At 38.4% G+C, this 18,199-nt stretch overlaps 1 protein-coding gene across 1 annotated transcript in view; it reads right to left on the bottom strand.

Moving 5' to 3' along the window:
- Positions 1-18,199, bottom strand: part of LOC148861787 (alpha/beta-Hydrolases superfamily protein) — a 51,278-nt gene that overhangs the window by 22,184 nt on the left and 10,895 nt on the right. The window contains exons 3-6 of the mRNA XM_088983699.1: positions 16,193-16,298; positions 13,462-13,554; positions 13,295-13,360; positions 3,396-3,541 (exon numbers count right to left, since the gene is read on the bottom strand). Coding sequence (XP_088839825.1) covers positions 3,396-3,541; positions 13,295-13,360; positions 13,462-13,554; positions 16,193-16,298 — 411 coding nt within the window. The remainder of the gene's footprint in view (positions 1-3,395; positions 3,542-13,294; positions 13,361-13,461; positions 13,555-16,192; positions 16,299-18,199) is intronic.

Below are 18,199 nucleotides of genomic sequence, written 5' to 3'. Positions count from 1 at the left end.
TAGGCTTAATGGCCTAAAATCCTTCATCTCTTTAGCTCCACTTTTCTTAGGGATCAGAGATAGGAAAGTGACATTCAGACTTCTCTCTAAAGCAGCCGATTCATAAAACTCCTCCAAAACTTTCAACAGTTCTGTTTTAATTAGTTCCCAGAATTTCTTGTAGAAAAGGATAGTAAATTCATCTGGTCCAGGGGCCTTTTCCCCTTCCAAACTGTCAATAGCCTCCTTAACTTCTCTTTCCGAGAAAGGGTTTTTTAGATCCTTGGCCTGCTGATCCATGAGGGTGTCAAACTGAATACCATTCAGCTTTGGTCTTCGTTTGCAAGGTTCACTGAAAATATTTTTGAAGAAGAATTCACAGCTTCAGCAATTTCTTTTTCTTGAGATACAGTCTTATCTCCCACCTCTAGCTGGTTTATGGAATTTAGCCTTCTCCTAGCATTAGCTAACTTGTGAAAGAAAGCTGAATTGCTATCTCCTGCTTTTAGCCACATAGCCCTTGACCTTTGTCTCCATTTAATTTCATTTTGGTAAGCTAAGGATTCATAATCCTTCTTTGCCCCTGCCCTTCTCTTTCTCTTCTCGTCATCCAAAGGTCCAGTTTCCTCCTCTGCATCCAAATCAGCAACTAATTTCAAGCAAAAGTCATTTTTCTCCTCATCTTTCTTTGATCTTTCTTTCTGCCACTGTTTTAGTTTAGCTTTCAGTCACTGGAGTTTTTTGAAAAACACATGGCTGGCTGTGCCTTAGAAGAAATTTTCATGGTTTACCTGTTCTTTAGGAAGTCTTGGGGCTCTAGTTTGGGGGACTTCCTGCAAACCCATGTCCGATACCCCCCATGGGGGTGTCTCTAAGGTGATTTTGTCGCTTTGACAATAATTGATGTAGGACAGAATGGGCTTTGTGGGGTGACGGAAGGGCATTGGATGATTTATGAAGAAGAATATGGATGAAGAAGCAAGTAGACAGCTTGCTGTCCAACAAAGGATAAGCAAATGATTAGAATAAATGAGAACTTCTAACAACTTTAAAACTAAGACAAACCCACAGGTAACCATAAGGATACTTAAATAAGGATTCTAATTCCTAAAACAATTCAAGTAACACCTTACTAATCCTACCAAAACCAGGGTTGCATTTGGATAAGCTTCAGGATGTGTGCTTTTAAAGACCAAAGGCACGAAGTCTCAATTCCGGACTTCGTGCTTTGGGGCTTAGAGTGTTTTGGCTTTAAGTGGTTATGTTTTTAAAATCAACTCTAACCAACTGCTCAGAACACAATTTGGCTCATTTTTGTTTCCCACAACCCAAAGTTCAAAAGCAAAAGTTTATCCAAACAAAGCCTAATTTAACGCAAAGAAAACAGAAATCACAAAAAATAATATTTGCAGTTTTTCTATAGCAATAATTACAGGAATTGCTAAAAATAGCAAGTTCAAAAGTTACTAAAAATTCTAAAAAAAGAAAAAAAATATATGCAAACTGTTTTTTATCAATAAAGAAGATACAAGCTTCAAGTGGGCAAAGTTGGTGAAGATTAGTTATAACTATCCTGTAAATAAAGACAGATCATCACAATCTTTATAAAACCAACAGAATAGACTAGAAATCATTATATGGCAATAAATATTTCTAGAAAAGCAAATGGACGATGATCTTTCTAGAAAGAATGTATCTATGCTGAATTGCTGATCACTAATTAACCAATTCAGAAAATCTTTTGATGTTTGATTTGGGAGAACATAGAATAGCATTTACCAAGCAGATCTGCACATTGGGTAAAAACTATGGAACTTTTCAGGCATGTCTCTATAAATGACATTCTAAGGAATTGGCCTGAAGTGGTACAAATAGATTCATTAAGGGAAAATGTGAGAATGGATTGGAAACCACCTATACCAAACAAACTAAAACTGAACTTTGATGGGAGTTCCTTTGGCAACCCAGAAAGAGCAGGTACGGGGAAGTGTTAAAAAATCATCAAGGAGCAGTTTTGGCACTATTCTCAGGACTCTGGTGACTCAATTCAGGCTGAAACTCTGGCTCTCCTACACGGCTTGAAATTGGCTGAGCAGATTGGAGCAACAGATTTGAAAATTGAAGGAGATTCACTCCTGGTCATATATTGGGCAAAGCAAATCATTTCAGCACCTTGGAAGCTCAAATTTATTTTCAGAGAAATTGACCTACTTGCAAGGAGATTCAACTCTCAGTTTGGATGGGTAAAAAGGACAGCAAATGGTTTGGCGGATGTCCTAGCCAAACAAGGAGCAGATAGACTTTCTTTATCTGGGCTAAACTGTAATCTGTTGTAATCTGGGTCACTACATTGCTGAAACTCTAAAACTCTTGTACTTTAATCAGTAACTAATGAATTAATTAAAGTTTTATTTGTTGATTAAAAAAAAAGAATGGCATTTATGTGAATGAGGAGGCACAATTTGGTAAATGGCAGTATGTTTTGGACTCCCTCCCCCTCAGGCCTTTTCAATTGTGCCTCCTTTTACAACACCCTCATTCACTTAAACTCCATTGGGGAAAACTTTCCAGTGAAAGAAATTTGGAGTAAACCTATCCCACCTAAAATTGAAGCCTTCTGATAAATTGTTTACAATCTGAAATTTAATAAAATACATGTTTACTGATCAAATAAAAAAATCTTCCTTGGAAAGATTTAACACTTGCGATATGCTTCAGAAAAGAAGACTTAATAATTTCCTCTCCCCTCATATGTGCAGTGTATGTAAAGCAAATAGTGAGACTATTCTCCATTTACTAATATCCCTGTCCTTTTGTGCTTTCTGTTTGGATGTGCTTTTCTTCTCTCTTTGGATGCAGGTGGGACCCACTTTTTTGAGGCAAATGAAAAAGGGGAGAATCTTGTGAAATGAAGCAAGGGCAGCAGCTATTTGGACAATATGAGAAGAAAGAAATGAAAGGATATTCAAGGATAATGCAAATCCAAGGAAGACAGTGTGAACAGCATAAAAATCATGGTTGCTCATTGGGTAAAAACAATGGATATCTTCCATTTGGTCTCAGTAGATGATATCCTGAGAAATTAGAAAGTAGCACACTCTGCTGCAGTGAAAGGTAAAATTCTCATGAAGTGGAAGCCTCCTCAAAATAATAGAATGATGAACTTTGATGGGAGCTCATTGGGGAGGCAACCTTTAAATGGGTAAAGAGGACAGTGAATGGGATGAATGACTGCTTGGCTAAACCAGGGGTGCATAGGGAACAACTATTTTGGGCTGACTTGTAAATGGGATTTTTGGCTTGTAAAAGAATGCCTATTTGTATTAATTTCAGTATCTCACTATGCAATATGCTTTAACTTTAATAAATGAATGAAATCATTTTGCTGATAAAAAAAAAGAATGGCATTTACCAACCTATAGGCAGTTATAGGAGCTTCTGGATTTGCTTCACTTGGCATTAAATCCATCCCTCGACCTTCTTTTATCATGCTTGAAGCCAAATCAATCATTACAGCAGTTTCAGGAAGAGTTGCTCTATATTCCCGGTCACTAACTGGAGCCTGAACCATCCTATTTAGCATTAGCAAGTTATTTTCTAAATGCACACAATAAACAACTAATGTTGCACAAGCTTAATTTATTTTAGGCAACTTACATCTAAATTCTAAACTAATAGTATTTCTCAAATATACATAAAATTGCAAACTCCCATGCTTGACTAAGAAACAAAGAAATTAGTGGACCAAAAATGTATAGAAGAAAAAGCAAAGGAACTTTCAAGTTTCCAGTTTCTGCCAAATTATTTAACTTTGTGTTCCCATTTACCCTTGGAACTGTACCATTTTTGAGCTTTTGTCCTCATAATGGTACAATAAGAACCATGCTTACTCATCATAAAATGATGATGATGTAAAGCAAAGTGGATATGAAGAGAGATCCACTATAAGATAGACCTCGATCTCTAGCCTGAAATTGCGGCACCCCTTTTTCATTATGCTTGATCCAACTTGTTACCACTTGTCAATCCCCTACTAGCAAAATCCTTGCCAAGTTCATTTCCCCTCTAGCAGATAGACCTTCATTGTGTAGGCCCTTCTAAATCTCAGAAATTGGCATCTTAAAACACGCTTTAGGAGCATAGTATATGTACCAAGGAAATATATAATCCATGTAGAAGTATATATATTATAATTCTAATAGAAGAAAACTACCAGTAACTCTGACATAAATTGGATGTCTATTTTGGAGGAATGGATATGTAGAGATACTCGATGTACTGTAGTTCTATGGTCCCTGTTGTACCATAGCATTTATTTTCTTTCTTATCTTTCAGCCCTTCAAGGGCCTCTTTGTAAATACTTATAACTAATAAGATATATAGGCTCTTTGGGGGTGGGCGTTGTTTATTCAGCTTGACACGCCTGAAACTCCTGGTGTTCTCTTAACCTAGAAGATTGGCATGGTATCAGAGCGGGCCATATCCTTCAGCTGCTGATTTGTTTAAGTTCTGGGGTGATTAGTGGACTGTTTAAGGAGTGTTTCAATCACTCTCAAATCCTGGTTGAATTTTTTTAAGTGCTGTTTTGGATCAGACGAAGCTGATATCTATTTTTTTCTGGAAAAGACGCCCAGAAGGTCAGATTTTCTTCTTGTTGTTGACAGTCCTGAAATTGATACAGTCCTGAAACTTACCATTTTAGGACTGAGATTGATGCAGCCCTTTTTTTTTAGATTCTGCAGCAAAACCTCAGTTTTTTTGGTGGAGTATTTGTTGTTGATTTGCTACTGATCTTAGTTGGGTGATTAATCACCGTTTTTTTTTACTGTTACCCTCTCTTGAAGTCTGCTAACCATTTGGACTGTGGGTGTGTTTTGAAATGTCCGAGAAGGCTAATATCATTCCCATAAAGTTCGATGGAACTAACTACAGCATGTAGAAGTTCCATTTTGACTTCTTTGTTGAAGGGAAAGGCCTAGAGGGATATTTGGATGGGAAGATTAAGCCAGATGAAACTGATATCAAAGGATATGCACAATGGAAGTTGGATAATGGGAAATTAGTCTCTTGGATACTCAGCTCAGTTGTTTCTCATATTGCTATACCCATGAGACAGATGCATACAGCTTATGAGATAAATGCATATTTGAAGAAAGTGTACGATCAATCTAACATGTCCAGACAGTATCAGATTGAATCTGAAGTCTTTTCTTACTGCCAGAGAGATAAGAAGATTCAGGAATATTATGCCAGTTTTATTGATTTGTGGGAAGAGTATGAATTTATCAACACAGATTCTTCAGATCCCATAGAATGCATCAAGTAACTCCAGCGACACTTTGAGAAAAGAAAAGTGAATCAATTCCTTATGAGACTTAGGCCGGAATATGAAATAATCAGGTCCAACATACTGAGGGATTATTCTAGATCTGGATTCAGTGATGGGGGAATTGTTGAGGGAGGAGACTAGATTTTTAATTGCTGCAAGTTTTGATGGAAAATTAATTGTTTGGGGCTGATACAGCTTTTGTTGTTCATGGAAACAAGAAATCTAGTGCTAAGGACTTCTCCAAAATACAGTGTTACGAGTGCAAGGGTTTGGACACATTGCTTCTCACTATAAGAAGAAGAATGTCTACATCTATTGTAAGCAGCATGGTCACATCATCCCAGACTGTCTAATTAGACCATCTAAAGGTGCTCAGAAGAAGAACCAACGACGTGCATATCTAGTGACTAAGGGCCAAACCACTGATGCTTCCTCTTCCAAGGGTGATTCTTCTACATGGGTCTGCCACATTATCCGCTGATGCTACCTTCTGAATCAGGGCGTCCCCTCTACCAACGATCTCCCATAGTACATGGTACTTCCTCTCAATGTGCTTTGACTTCGAGTGGGCCCGAGGCTCCTTAGCCTGGGCGATCACTCCATTGTTGTCACACAACAACGGGATGGGTGATGTGCTGGACGGAACCACTCCTAATTCGTGAACGAACTTCTTCATCCACACGGCTTCCTTGGCAACTTCACTTGCGGTAATGTACTCGGGTGAATCTTCTGCATCTCCCGCATCTATGGATGAAATTCACAACTGGTATCATCTACTATTTCCTCTACTTTTTCTGCCATTGGCCTATTTGGTGAGTTTTATGGTTACTGTTCTTCTCAGTCTCAAATTTGGATCATTGATTCCAAAGCAACTAATCATATGACAGGAGCTTATTTTGAACCCCTAGACAGCATACCTAAATCCCATCATAGACATATCATTACCGCCAACGGTGAAAAACTGAATATCATTGGTAGCAATGACATTTCCCTTAAGCTATAATCTACTACCTCCTTTCCTCTTACCAAAACCTTTCCTGTACCTAATCTTACTGCTAATCCAATTTATGTTGGTCAACTTGTTGATGAAGGATATATACTTACTTTTTCTCATGATGATTGTTTGATTCAAGACTGGTATACTGGGAAGGTGAAAGGGAAGGAGCATAGGTTGGGCCGTTTATTTGCATTAGAGTTTGAGAATCCTAAAGCACCAGCATCTTCAGCATATCTTAGTTCGTTTTCTTCTGAATCTATTGTTGGACAAAGAAATAATGCTTGGGATTTATGGCATAAATGCTTGGGACATCCTCATTTTGAAAAGTTGAAACTTTTGTTTGACTCTAGTTCTATTAAAAATAAAATTCCTTCTTTAAGTACTTTTGATACCTCATGTGTTTCTTGTTGCTTAAGTAAAAGCCGCACTCTACCCTTTTCTCACACATCTGAACATACCACCTCGCCATTTGAGATTATACGTGATGTTTGGACTTCATCTGTTATTTTTCGACTCGAATACAAGCACTTTGTCTTGTTTATTGATGATTTTTTTTATAAGTAATAAAGTGATTTATTAAGAATGATTAATATGAGCCAACAAAAATTACATAATAGAGATCCCATAGAAAGGCATGAGATGCTGCCTCAAAAAGACAAAGCAAAATTACACTTGAGCGCAGAATAATTCATTCCTATGCACCCCTTGCTTGGCAAGAAAATCTGCCATCCCATTAGCTGATCTCCTTTCCCACTGAACTCTAACTATTAAATTGGATGTTAGCCACTTAAATTTGCTCATCACCCCCTATATGACCACACTACAATCCCTAGCTCTTTAGCCACCCAATTACAAGTTTAGAGTCTCCTTCAATGACCAAACTCGTGAAGTTCAAATCTTTTGCTAGTTGTGCTCCTTGTACGACTGCTTGGACCTCTACACTAACTGCATCCCCTACTCCTATTAGGCCAGAAAACAAGGCAACAACCTGACCCTCTGCATTCCTAAACACACCTCCAATACCGGAAGGTCCAGGATTGCCAAGACTGCTACCGTCAAAGTTTAGCTTGATGAAGCCTTCTTCAGGGGCCCTCCAACCAACAACTGGTTTGTTTTAACAGAAGAGGATTTTTCAATTACTTCCCAGTTTCCCCACAAGTCAAGATAGAGAGTTTTTTTTTTTATCAATGAAGTCAACTAGAGAGAATTGTGCAAAGAGTTCTGATGCTTTAGCCCAATTAATGGCTCTGTTTAGCAAACAATCCCAAACAGAACCATCATCCCTCTCTTTATCATTGAAGATTCTATTATTTCTTTCCTCCCAAACTATCCAGACCAAAGCAGCCCTAGCACATCTCCATAAAACTCCCCCTCTTCTGTGAGGCCACCGAAAGCTTGTAGGGTCAAAGAGTCCCCCAATTTGCAACGGCATCGTCCACCTGCAACCATAGAGACCAAAAATCCTCTCCCAAAGCTACACAGTAAAGGGCAAGAAATTAGGAGGTGGTGATAGCTTTATCCATTAGCTTTACAAAGGATACACCAACTTGGGGAAATACTAAGATGGGGTCTTTTCTTTTGTAGGATGTCCAAAGTGTTTATTTTCCCAAGAGAAGCTTCCCAACAAAGAGCTCCAACCTTGGGGTGGGGTGGAGGTGGGGGGATGGGTTTAGACCAAATTTCTTTACAAAAGAAAGATTGAGGGTTAGGGGGTACACAACTGGAAGAAGAAGGAAGCACACGAAAAGATGCCCAAAGAGTTGGGAGTCCAAATTCTAGCATCTGGTTTGGAATGGTCTAAGCAAACTGGGTCAAGGGTTTTAAGAAGCAGAGCGGTTTGGTCTAGCTCAAAGTCTCTCAAATTCCTTCTAAAGCCCATATTCCAACTTAATCCAAAAGACTGAGAGAAAGACACAAAACTCTTAATGGGCTCATTTTTGAAGAGGGAGATGGAATACAAAGGGAAAAAAAGGTCCTTAAGGGTGGAGTTTCCAATCCAAGGATACTCCAAAAAAAGAACCTTATCTCCAGTACTAGCATCATACCTGATAAGTCTCAAGAAGAGGGGAAGAATGCCATTAATAGCCTTCCATGGAGAGTTCAAAGTAGCCTGTCGAGATACTCCAGCATCCCAACCATTCTCTATGCGTCCATGAATACTCCGGTACTAGCATCTTGTTTATTGATGATTGCACCAGGTATACATGGTTTTACTTTCTGAAACATAAATTTGAAGTGTGTCCTACATTTCGGCTTTTTCATACCATGATACGAGTCTAGTTTTAGTTTCATATGCATATTCTCCATTTAGATTCAGAGAGAGAATACACTAATGAAGACTTTTAACCTACTTGAGAAGTCACGGGATACAAGTTAAACAAAATTGTCCAGATACACCTCAATAGAATGGATTGGCAAAGCATAAGAATGGTTGTGTGCCCAGTGTTGTGGGAACCCTATTGCAAGAATCTCATGCACCTTCTTCATTTTGGGTAGAGGTTGCTAGTACTGTTGTTTTCTTGATTAACTATGTTCCTTCATTAGTTCTTGCTAATATGTCCCCTTTCATAAACGGTTTGGCCATTCACCAAACTTATCTACCCTACATGTTTTTGGGTGTCTTTGCTTTGTTCATCTTACCCCTTGTGAACGTTCCAAGTTATCTGCTCAGTCTATTATGTGTGCCTTTGTGGGATATAGTCCAAATCACAAAGGATTTCTTTGTTATGATCCCTCTACTCGTCGTATTTGTGTTTCTCGAAATGTTGTTTTCCTTGAGCATATCTCATTTTTTGTTGATGTTGCAAAGTTGTCTGCTCCATCTGTTTCTGTCTTGTAGAATTTTAACTCATAGGATGCTTCTCCTCCTGTTGATGTGAAGGACTTTCTCGTCTTCTCTCGCAAAAGATTGCGTGCCCCAGATCCTATGCCTCCAACCCCACTTTCTCCCAGCTTGGATCATCCCCCCACTAATGCTCCTATAAGTGAGATTCCTTCCACATCTCCTCATCATTCTTCTCGTATTTCTAGACCCCCTGACCGCTATAGCTTCCCTTCAAACCATAGTTCTTTCTCTGTTGTGCTATCTGTCACAGATATTCCCCGCTCATATAAGCAGGCCATTACCAGTCCCCATTGGAGAGATGCCATAGATGCAGAAATTCATGCTTATAGGAGAATGACACTTGTTGCTCAATGCTACACTCAAGAGTATGGCATTGACTATGAGGAGACATTTGCTCCTATTGCCAAGATTACAACAGTCCATATCCTCCTAGCTTTATCCATTACGCATTCATGGGTCATTCATCAGTTAGATGTGAATAATGTTTTTCTTCATAGCAATTTGAAGGAGACAGCATACATGAATCCTCCTAGATACAGTGGTGATCCCCTCTTGTTTGTCGGTTAAAGAAATCCTTATATGGTCTCAAACAATCTCCCCAAGCCTGGTTTGAGAAATTCCGAGATGTTGTAGTGGTTGTTGGCTACAAAGAGTGCCTCTGATTATTCTCCATCCATCAAAGAGCTCAAGGCATTACAATCTTGTTGTATGTAGATGATATGTTATTGACAAGAGATGATGAGGTTGGAATCCAGGAACTTAAGTCTCTTCTCCACAGCTCCTTCCACCTTGGGTTCTATTACTTATTTCTTGGGGCTAGAAGTACATCGTAGCAACCATGGTTACTTTGTTTGTCAGCACAAGTATACATCTGATCATATTAAGCTTATTGGCCTTACAAACACCAAATAGGTTGATACACCTTTGGAACTCAATGTCAAGATGTTTAAATCTGATGGGACCTTGCTTCCTGATGCTACTCTATATCGGCAGCTGGTTGGGTCTCTCACTATCTCACCATGACTTGTTCGGACATTTCCCATGCGGTTCAAGTAGTTAGTCAGTTCGTTTTAGCCCCCCACATGACTACTGTCCACCGGATTATCCGTTATGTTCGTGACACTCTATCTTAGGGACTATTCTTCTCTTCTTCCTCTCCTCTTTAGTTGAGGGCTTATGTTGATGCAGATTGGGAAAATTGTCCCAACACCAAACAGTCTACTACCGGGTGGTGTGCCTTTTTGGGAGACTCTTTTATCTCTTGGAAATGTAAGAAACAACAAACAGTTTCTAAGTCATCTACATAAGTCGAATACAGGGCTAAGTCATCAGTATGCAATGGGATTGTTTGGCTTTAATTTCTCCTTGCTAATCTTGGTGTTCACCTCCCCACGTCTACTCCTCTCTATGCTGATAACATTAGCGCTATCAAGATTGCATCTAATCCAGTGTTTCATGAGATAACCAAACACATTGAGGTGGACTGTCAGTCGTCACTTCATTAGGGATCTATTTCTTGCTAGCTCTATTCCCCTTCCTCATATAGCTTCTGACTTACAGACTACCGACATTCTCACGAAGCCTATAACAAGATCCAGACATCTATTTCTTGTGGGCAAACTGATGCTTATGTCTCAACATCAGTTTGAGGGGGAGGGTAGAGATACTTGATGTATTGTAGTTCTATAGTCCCTATTGTACCATAGCATTTATTTTCTTTCTTATCTTTCAACCCTCCAAGGGCCTCTTTGTAATTATTCTTTTTATCTTTAGCTCTTCAAGGGCCTCTTTGTAAATACATATAACTAATAAGATATAGGGCAAACTTCTTAAACTACCCTTACTGTTTAGCTAATTGACTAACTCTACCACCCTTGCTGTTTAACTGTTGTCTTAAACTACCCCTACTATTTCTGACAATGGCCATCGCCGTTAAATCCGTAACAAAAAAGATAAAATGTCCTTTTTGCCCTTAAAAGAAAAACAGGAGCTTCAATTTGTCCTACTTCTTCACTGTTAATAGACTTGTCCAAGCAATCCTATTCCAGATCGTTTCTTTGCAAGGTGAATTATCTGATTGTTGTCGATCCCAAGAGGGAAATCATCAAACATCAAAACCGAAGAAGTAAACATTGAAGAGATACGCTACTTCCCCATAAGAGTTGCAGCAGCAAAGAGGGCTAAAGGCTTCTTGGGGGCTGAATCCTTCTCCATCTTTTTCTTCTTGCATCTATCACGGCCTCCGTCCTAGTCACTTATGATCTGGCAAGCAAGGCGATGAAGTTGAGGTGGCTGAGGGTGAAGGTGGCTGAAAGTGGAAAGCTTTTGAGCGGTGGAGGAGGTGGTGAAGGTGACTACTAGTTTGCTTAGCGCGATTTGGCGGGAAACTTTCGGATGTTATGCTGGCCGGATTGGTGGGAGAGAGGATGACCTCAAGGGAGAGAAGAGAGAAGTAGAGGATTGGGATTTGGAGACTTGATGGGGAGAGGATGAAGGCAACATTGCCCTTGGAAAGACTGATTGTAAATTGCAGGGAGGCAGTTGTGGATAGCTAGGGCTTGGAGGATTCAGTACCAAGGAGGAAGAGGAGATGGGCGTGCTTCTTCTTCAGGCGGAGAGTAGGCTAACAAGACTCCCAGCTCCTCTGGTATTGCTGGTGGTTACAATGTGGTGACAATGCCTTCTTCTAGGGGGAAGATTAGGACTGAGAAAGAGAAGTGGCAGAATTTCTCAACCGACATGGAGTTCAAAGAGACGCAGAGACAGCTGGGACAAAGTGGGACAACGGGTGAATTTAGGAAGGTTTATGAGTGGGAAACAGGTGGTGAAAGAACAAGGAAGAGTTACTTTCTATAGGAGAACAGGAACTCTCTCGTCCTCTGTAACATGTACCTCTGTAAGCTGGGATAGTAGCCGATCCACCAGCCTACAGGATCCAAATTGACATCCCTGACTTGATCAGTCTCCTCTCCTCTCCACAAACAGAAATTTCTTATGAAGCCCATCATGTTAGGCCACTAACCCTGCAATGCCTCCGTCATCATTGGAGATGAAGATAGCGTTCGTCAACCGCCATGAAGGAAAGCTTTTGTGGTGGCCGTCATGCCCGGTTGCTTGACCTTGCTGCAACCACCCAAATAAAATTCAATTCACCAAAATGAAAGAAAAAAGCAAAATCTTCCTTTGGTTGAAAAAGATTGTTTTTGGTTACAGCTATAACAGTTAAAATGAGAGTGATGGAGACGGGTTCGAGCAAATAGGTGAGCTTCCGTAGGCAGTTCCATTTGATACACCACCATAAATTGTAGTGGGTGGTGCACCAGTGGGAGAAGAAAACTGAAACAGGGGCGGCTGTTGATGCTCCATAAAATAGGGGATCAGCCCTTTTGATAAATGCCGGTGACCAGAGGCAGCCATTGATGCACCGTAAAATAGGGTTTTGATGGAAGAGGGACGGTGATTCTTACCCGACTTACAGAAGAGGGATGAAGGGTAATATTGGGTTTTAAAAAAAATTATATGTTATGTGTTGTCATGTGTACAGATTTTGACAGAACATTAACAGACATTAATGGTAGGGGTAGAGCTAGTCAATTGCCAGAAAACTTAGGGATACTTTAAGACAATAGTTAAATAGTAAGGGTAGACTTAGTCAATTAGCTAAACAGTAGGGGTAGTTTAAGAAGTTTGCCTATGATATAATAGGCTCTTTGGGGGTGGGGGTTGATTGTTCAGCATAACACCCCTGAAACTCCTGGTGTTCTCTTAACCTAGAAGGTTGACAAGATATGCAAGTATATACAAAAGATCCTTCTATGCAAAGACTAGAATGCATTTCCTCTCTTAGTATGTAAAGATATTAGTATGTAGTTCATTCAAATTTCTCTTTATTATCATTGGAAAGATAAAAAGGAAAAATACCAATAATGAAAAACCTCGGTAAGGACAGTTCAAACCTAATTAAAACTACAAATTTGTCATAACTATCTCAATCACATGTTATACACCTAGAGTATTAATACTAACAATATCATGCTGCCAAAGAACTAACTATTAGCTTCAATGTGGACTAGTTTCATCTAATTTAGTAGCAAGAAATGTATAAAATTAAAAATATGAATTACCTACATTGCGCAAAGTTTACCTGCAAAATGGCTGCACGAACTGCTCTGGAACATGCTGCATTTGTACGCATGTAGTGAACAATATCCTACATTTGTTTTCATTCAAGATTGAAGTTACTTCATCAGGAAGTTCAACAAAAAAGTGCCAAATTTTAATTTGCTATTGCTCCATAACACAACTATTCACCTGACAGCCAGTACTGTGCCCAAGTAACACCACACCTTCAGAATCTTCCTTGTTGATAAAATACCCAATTAGTTGATCAAGTTCTTGGGCATCCTTCAAGAACACATAGGGCAAGAATATCTTGAGTTAGTGAAGAAAATAACCATATGTACCAGCACACAGCTTGGAAAAGGTATAGTGTTATCCTACAATAAGAAAGATATAAAGACAAAGAAGACAAGAAAAACATTATATGACCTCCCAACCAATTCATTCCAAGTAAAAGGTAAATTCACCCACTAGATTACTAGATTTAAACACAAAAAAAATGTTGGGATACAAAAATTATTACAGGTGCATGTAAAGCATACAACACTAGTCCAACCATGTTATGGAAGAAGAACAGGAAAAGAAATTGAAATACAACTAGAGCTAAACCAGAATGCTCTCTCAGAATAAGCAAGCCAACAGACAACTCCTTTAGCAAGCTAATCTTTCATCACTTTGACATAACTTAGAGTGGACACTGCTACACCTACTTTTTTCATTTGCTTAGAAATTATAATCTTCAAGTCCCTAGAACTTTTCTGTACCCAAAAGCCAAGACATGATTCCACCATCTAAATTATATATGCTAAAGCTGAGATCCTCAGATGGGTTTCTTTCTCATCAACATGGCTACCACCTTTGCCCATAAATAGGGTTTTCAACACTTGCCATGTGGGCAATGGGTCCACATCAAACAATCCATTTAAATTAGTCCATATGATAAGTTTCTTAATCCAAATCAAAACAGGGATAGTAATCCAACCATCTTTCTTTCGATTCAATGTTCGTGGATATGGGTACATTGCAAATCTTCTCAAGAAACAATGTTTTATCCCAGAGGAGTCCCTCTCTTTCTAAAACTCTTTTAGACCTAAATAAAGATTAAGAAATTATTTTGTTTCAGATTTCTTAGAAAATTGAAACTAATTAAAAAGTCACAACTATAATTCATTATAAGTTACCAAACAGAGGCTGATGATATTTTAAATATATGTGCTGAAATTTTTTTTTTTATTTTTCAGGCATTAAAACAAATAGTTCCCAAGTGCTGAGTACAGGGCCATTTGCTAATGCTATTACTGCATTCCTATCACAAAAGGAAGGATACTTTTATAATCAAAAAGAAGAAATTACAACATTTCATATTAGAGAAGCTTTAATCTCCAAAAGTGGAATTTTTCCCCTCACATAATCATCAGAAGCTGACAAAAGAACATATTATGAAGAACTGGAAGGAAGTGGCTTCTTCTAACTGTCATCGGGCCGAGATGAGGCCTTTATGGTCTCCACCAGCTAATGATTTTTTTAAGTTAAAGTTTGATGGAAGTGGTGCAGGTAACCCAGGTCCTTCCAGAATTGGTGAGGTGTTTAGTAATAAGGAAAGCAAAGTTATTGGCTTATTTTCTGGTCCAATTGGTGCAGGAGACTCATTGAGAGTCGAAATTCTGGCTGTGATGGAAGAAGTGCAAAAGGCAAAGGAAATAAGTACGAAAAATCTGATTATAGAAGGTGACTTGAAGCTGAGATTTAAAAAAGGTTACCTCTCCTCTGTTATGTATTCTTATTAATTAATGAAATTATGTTATTGATCCAAAAAAAAAAAAAAACAAACTGTCATTGCTACAAGGACCAATGTTTGGCTACTCTCTATGCCTAAACCAGGCAGATCAATCAAAAAGAATGCCTAAACCAGGCGGTGCGGTGGTGGTAGTAAGAGTCTCCTATCAAGTGGTGGTGGTAGTCAGAGTCTCCTATCAAGCAGTGGTGGGATGATCTCTTTAGATGGTGACCATGCACTTATATCTACAGCATTTGAGAGGCAAGATCCTTCTCATCAACGATGAATAGCTTGTTTAGATAGACACCAGCATCTACCAATGCTTTTACAGATAATCTTGCAAGCAGTGTCTTGAAAATTGTAATCCTGTCGTAAATCGCAGAGAATGTTGAATTGAATTGAATTGTGAATTGTATCATAAATCATAAGATTATTTGTCTTTTACCAACTTATCAAAAAACTAAATTCAATATACAAAAAGGCTAAATATTATATAGAAAAGTGATTTTACACTATTTTAAGTCCATATATACCATATATGTACCTAAAGCAATAGAATTTGCCACTTGTACAATAGAAGCCTAAGTGTAAAATCCACAAGACACATGTGTAACGCATGAGCATTTCCACTAAGGCTATATCTTACATTTAAGTGTAAATTCCATATGACATTTCTACTTTCTAAATTCGCATGCCTTTTGGCCTTCCCTCTTTCTAAAGCCTTTAACCTAAACCATACCCCCCTTATTGGTGGTTCTGTCAATGGCTACCATTTCATATGCTGTAATGTACAAAATATTGAAACATTTCTTATTTTAACAACCCACCAAAACACACACAGAAACAACAAAGAGACATGAATAAATAGTGTGCTAATGAACTTTCTAGGTTCCAAAATGTAGAGTATATGTTTTTCTTTATCTTCCTTTTATCTATGTATAAATTTGTATAGAGATTAAATGCTGAAAAGCAAGACCAGTACATTTGCACCACCATATAGAAAAGTCTTTTATGTGTACTTTTATTTTCTCTATATACACAACAACAACATAGATTTTAACCATCTTAAAAGAAATGATCTAGTTCACAATCCACATTTCTTCCAAATGCACCAATAGGATTTGACTGAAAAGCATGAAACACTACTTGCTGTAAGCTGGAGGTGCCATATCCAATGTAAGAAGATGACAGCAACAGTTGCACCAAGGACCATTTTTCTTTCTCCAAAGCAATTGACAGAGGTTCCAAGTACCTGCAAAATAATAGAAAACATCAATCAAATTTAAGAATCTTAATAAGCATGAACTACCATCCAGTCTTGAAGAATGTATTTATAATTATTGTTGCTTTACTATTAATCCTACATGCACTTGTAACCAAAACCATGCTTAAAATATGCCTGGGTAAAGGTGATGCAACAGAATAATGGGTACTAAAAGTCTTTTTTTCACTTTTTCCCTTTCAATTAGTATGGACTGCAGACCTCTGCTAGAAAATTGTCGGCATATGATGGAAACATTTTTCCGTAATGTCTAAAATAAGACACTTCTATAAGCAATCTAAACACTCAGCTCAACTTAACAATTCCATAGTTTTCAAGGTGCCAAGGTGAGACTAGGTGACAGGGGGTACCATGTCGCTCACCTAGCTGATGGATTTTTTTGAATAAAAACCATGAATCCTAGGGTAATTCCCTAGGTTCCATAGAAAGCAGCAGTCACCTTTCACTACTAATTGTCTATAATCTTCATAAAAAATGTACAAACTTCATTTAAAACATAAAAAGATCAACATATTCATTAAAAATAAAGAAAAAAAAATTCAGAAATAGAGGGGTTGAGCCCCTATAGATAATGATCAATAATTCAATATGTGTGGTTGGACAATTTTGAGTTCTTCCTTATCAGTTCAGGTTTTTAAGTCTTTGAGGGTTCAAGACTGAATAAAAACAATAAAAAGTAGCTAGTATTTTAACTTACAAACTGACTAATTTACTTCAATAATATATGATTTATTATTATACTCTCAACAAATTAAGAATATAGATGTGTGGAGGAATTGGTTAGCAGTGGATAATTGTTCATCCAAAAAAACTAAAGTGAGCATGGCTTGGGAACCCCCTCCTGAAAGATTCTTGAAGCTGAATTTTGATGGGAGCAGTCTTGGTAATCCTGGTCCGTCAGGGGTGGGAGGGGTACTGAGGAATGAGAGTGGGAATGTGGTCTTTATTTTCTCAGGACCCATAGGAGCTGGAAACTCTACTAGGGCGGAACTTGCTGCCGCTATCCAGGGAGTACAATTAGCAGTGCAGATAGGTGTGGAACAGATGATAATAGAAGGGGACTCCAAGGTAGTAGTGGGCTGGCTACAAAATCCGGAATCTGTTGCGTGGTGTTTTAAGAATGAAATTAAAAAGTTCAACTGCCTAATAAGAAGCTTGACTGTAAGAATACAATGGGTGGGGAGGTCAGCAAACTCTATGGCTGATGGTCTTGCAAAGCAAGGGGTAAATAGGGAAAGTTTGTATTGGGCTCAATTGTAGACTAAATTTGTCTTCTATCTTTTGTCTTTATTCCTACTGGTAGGAGAGGATGCAGCTCGTGCCTCTCCAAAGGAAACTTGTAACTGTACTAGTTTTTATTAATGAAATTGATCATTTTTAATTATAAAAAAAAAAACAAATTAAGAATACAAAAGTATATAATAGCACCATGTACAAAATACCTTTGCAACTAGGCAAGGCAACCCTCCATAGCCCAAAGTACTCTTGGGCTCCTTGTCAATCCCTTACAAGTTGTGTTGCATGCTTACTAGCAAGATCTTTGAATGGAATTGCTCTAAAGATCTTGATACCTCATAGGCCAAACTTAGAGGGGCCATTAAGCTTGTGAATTTGCATTTTAAGCCCTACCAAAACAGCTACATCACCACTCGTATGCTTGGGAAAATAATAAATGTTAATAAAGACCTAATACAGTTAATGCATACTCAAGGTAAACCCCAAGAACTCTGCTGAAGTCAACATGCAATCTATGATCATTTTTGGTTTTCCGTCTCATCAGGGAATCAAGACAAACTCCTTGGTGAGTTCCTGATATTCAAGCACAACTTCAATATAATTTATCCTATTAAAACTTGAGAAAGCTTTAACAG

Source organism: Nelumbo lutea, chromosome 4, assembly GCF_056320005.1.
Source record: "Nelumbo lutea isolate HS-2025 chromosome 4, American lotus-T2T, whole genome shotgun sequence".
Taxonomy (NCBI): Eukaryota; Viridiplantae; Streptophyta; class Magnoliopsida; order Proteales; family Nelumbonaceae; genus Nelumbo; species Nelumbo lutea.
Note: the sequence above shows the minus strand (reverse complement) of the source record. Positions and strands in the feature narration are given on the sequence as shown.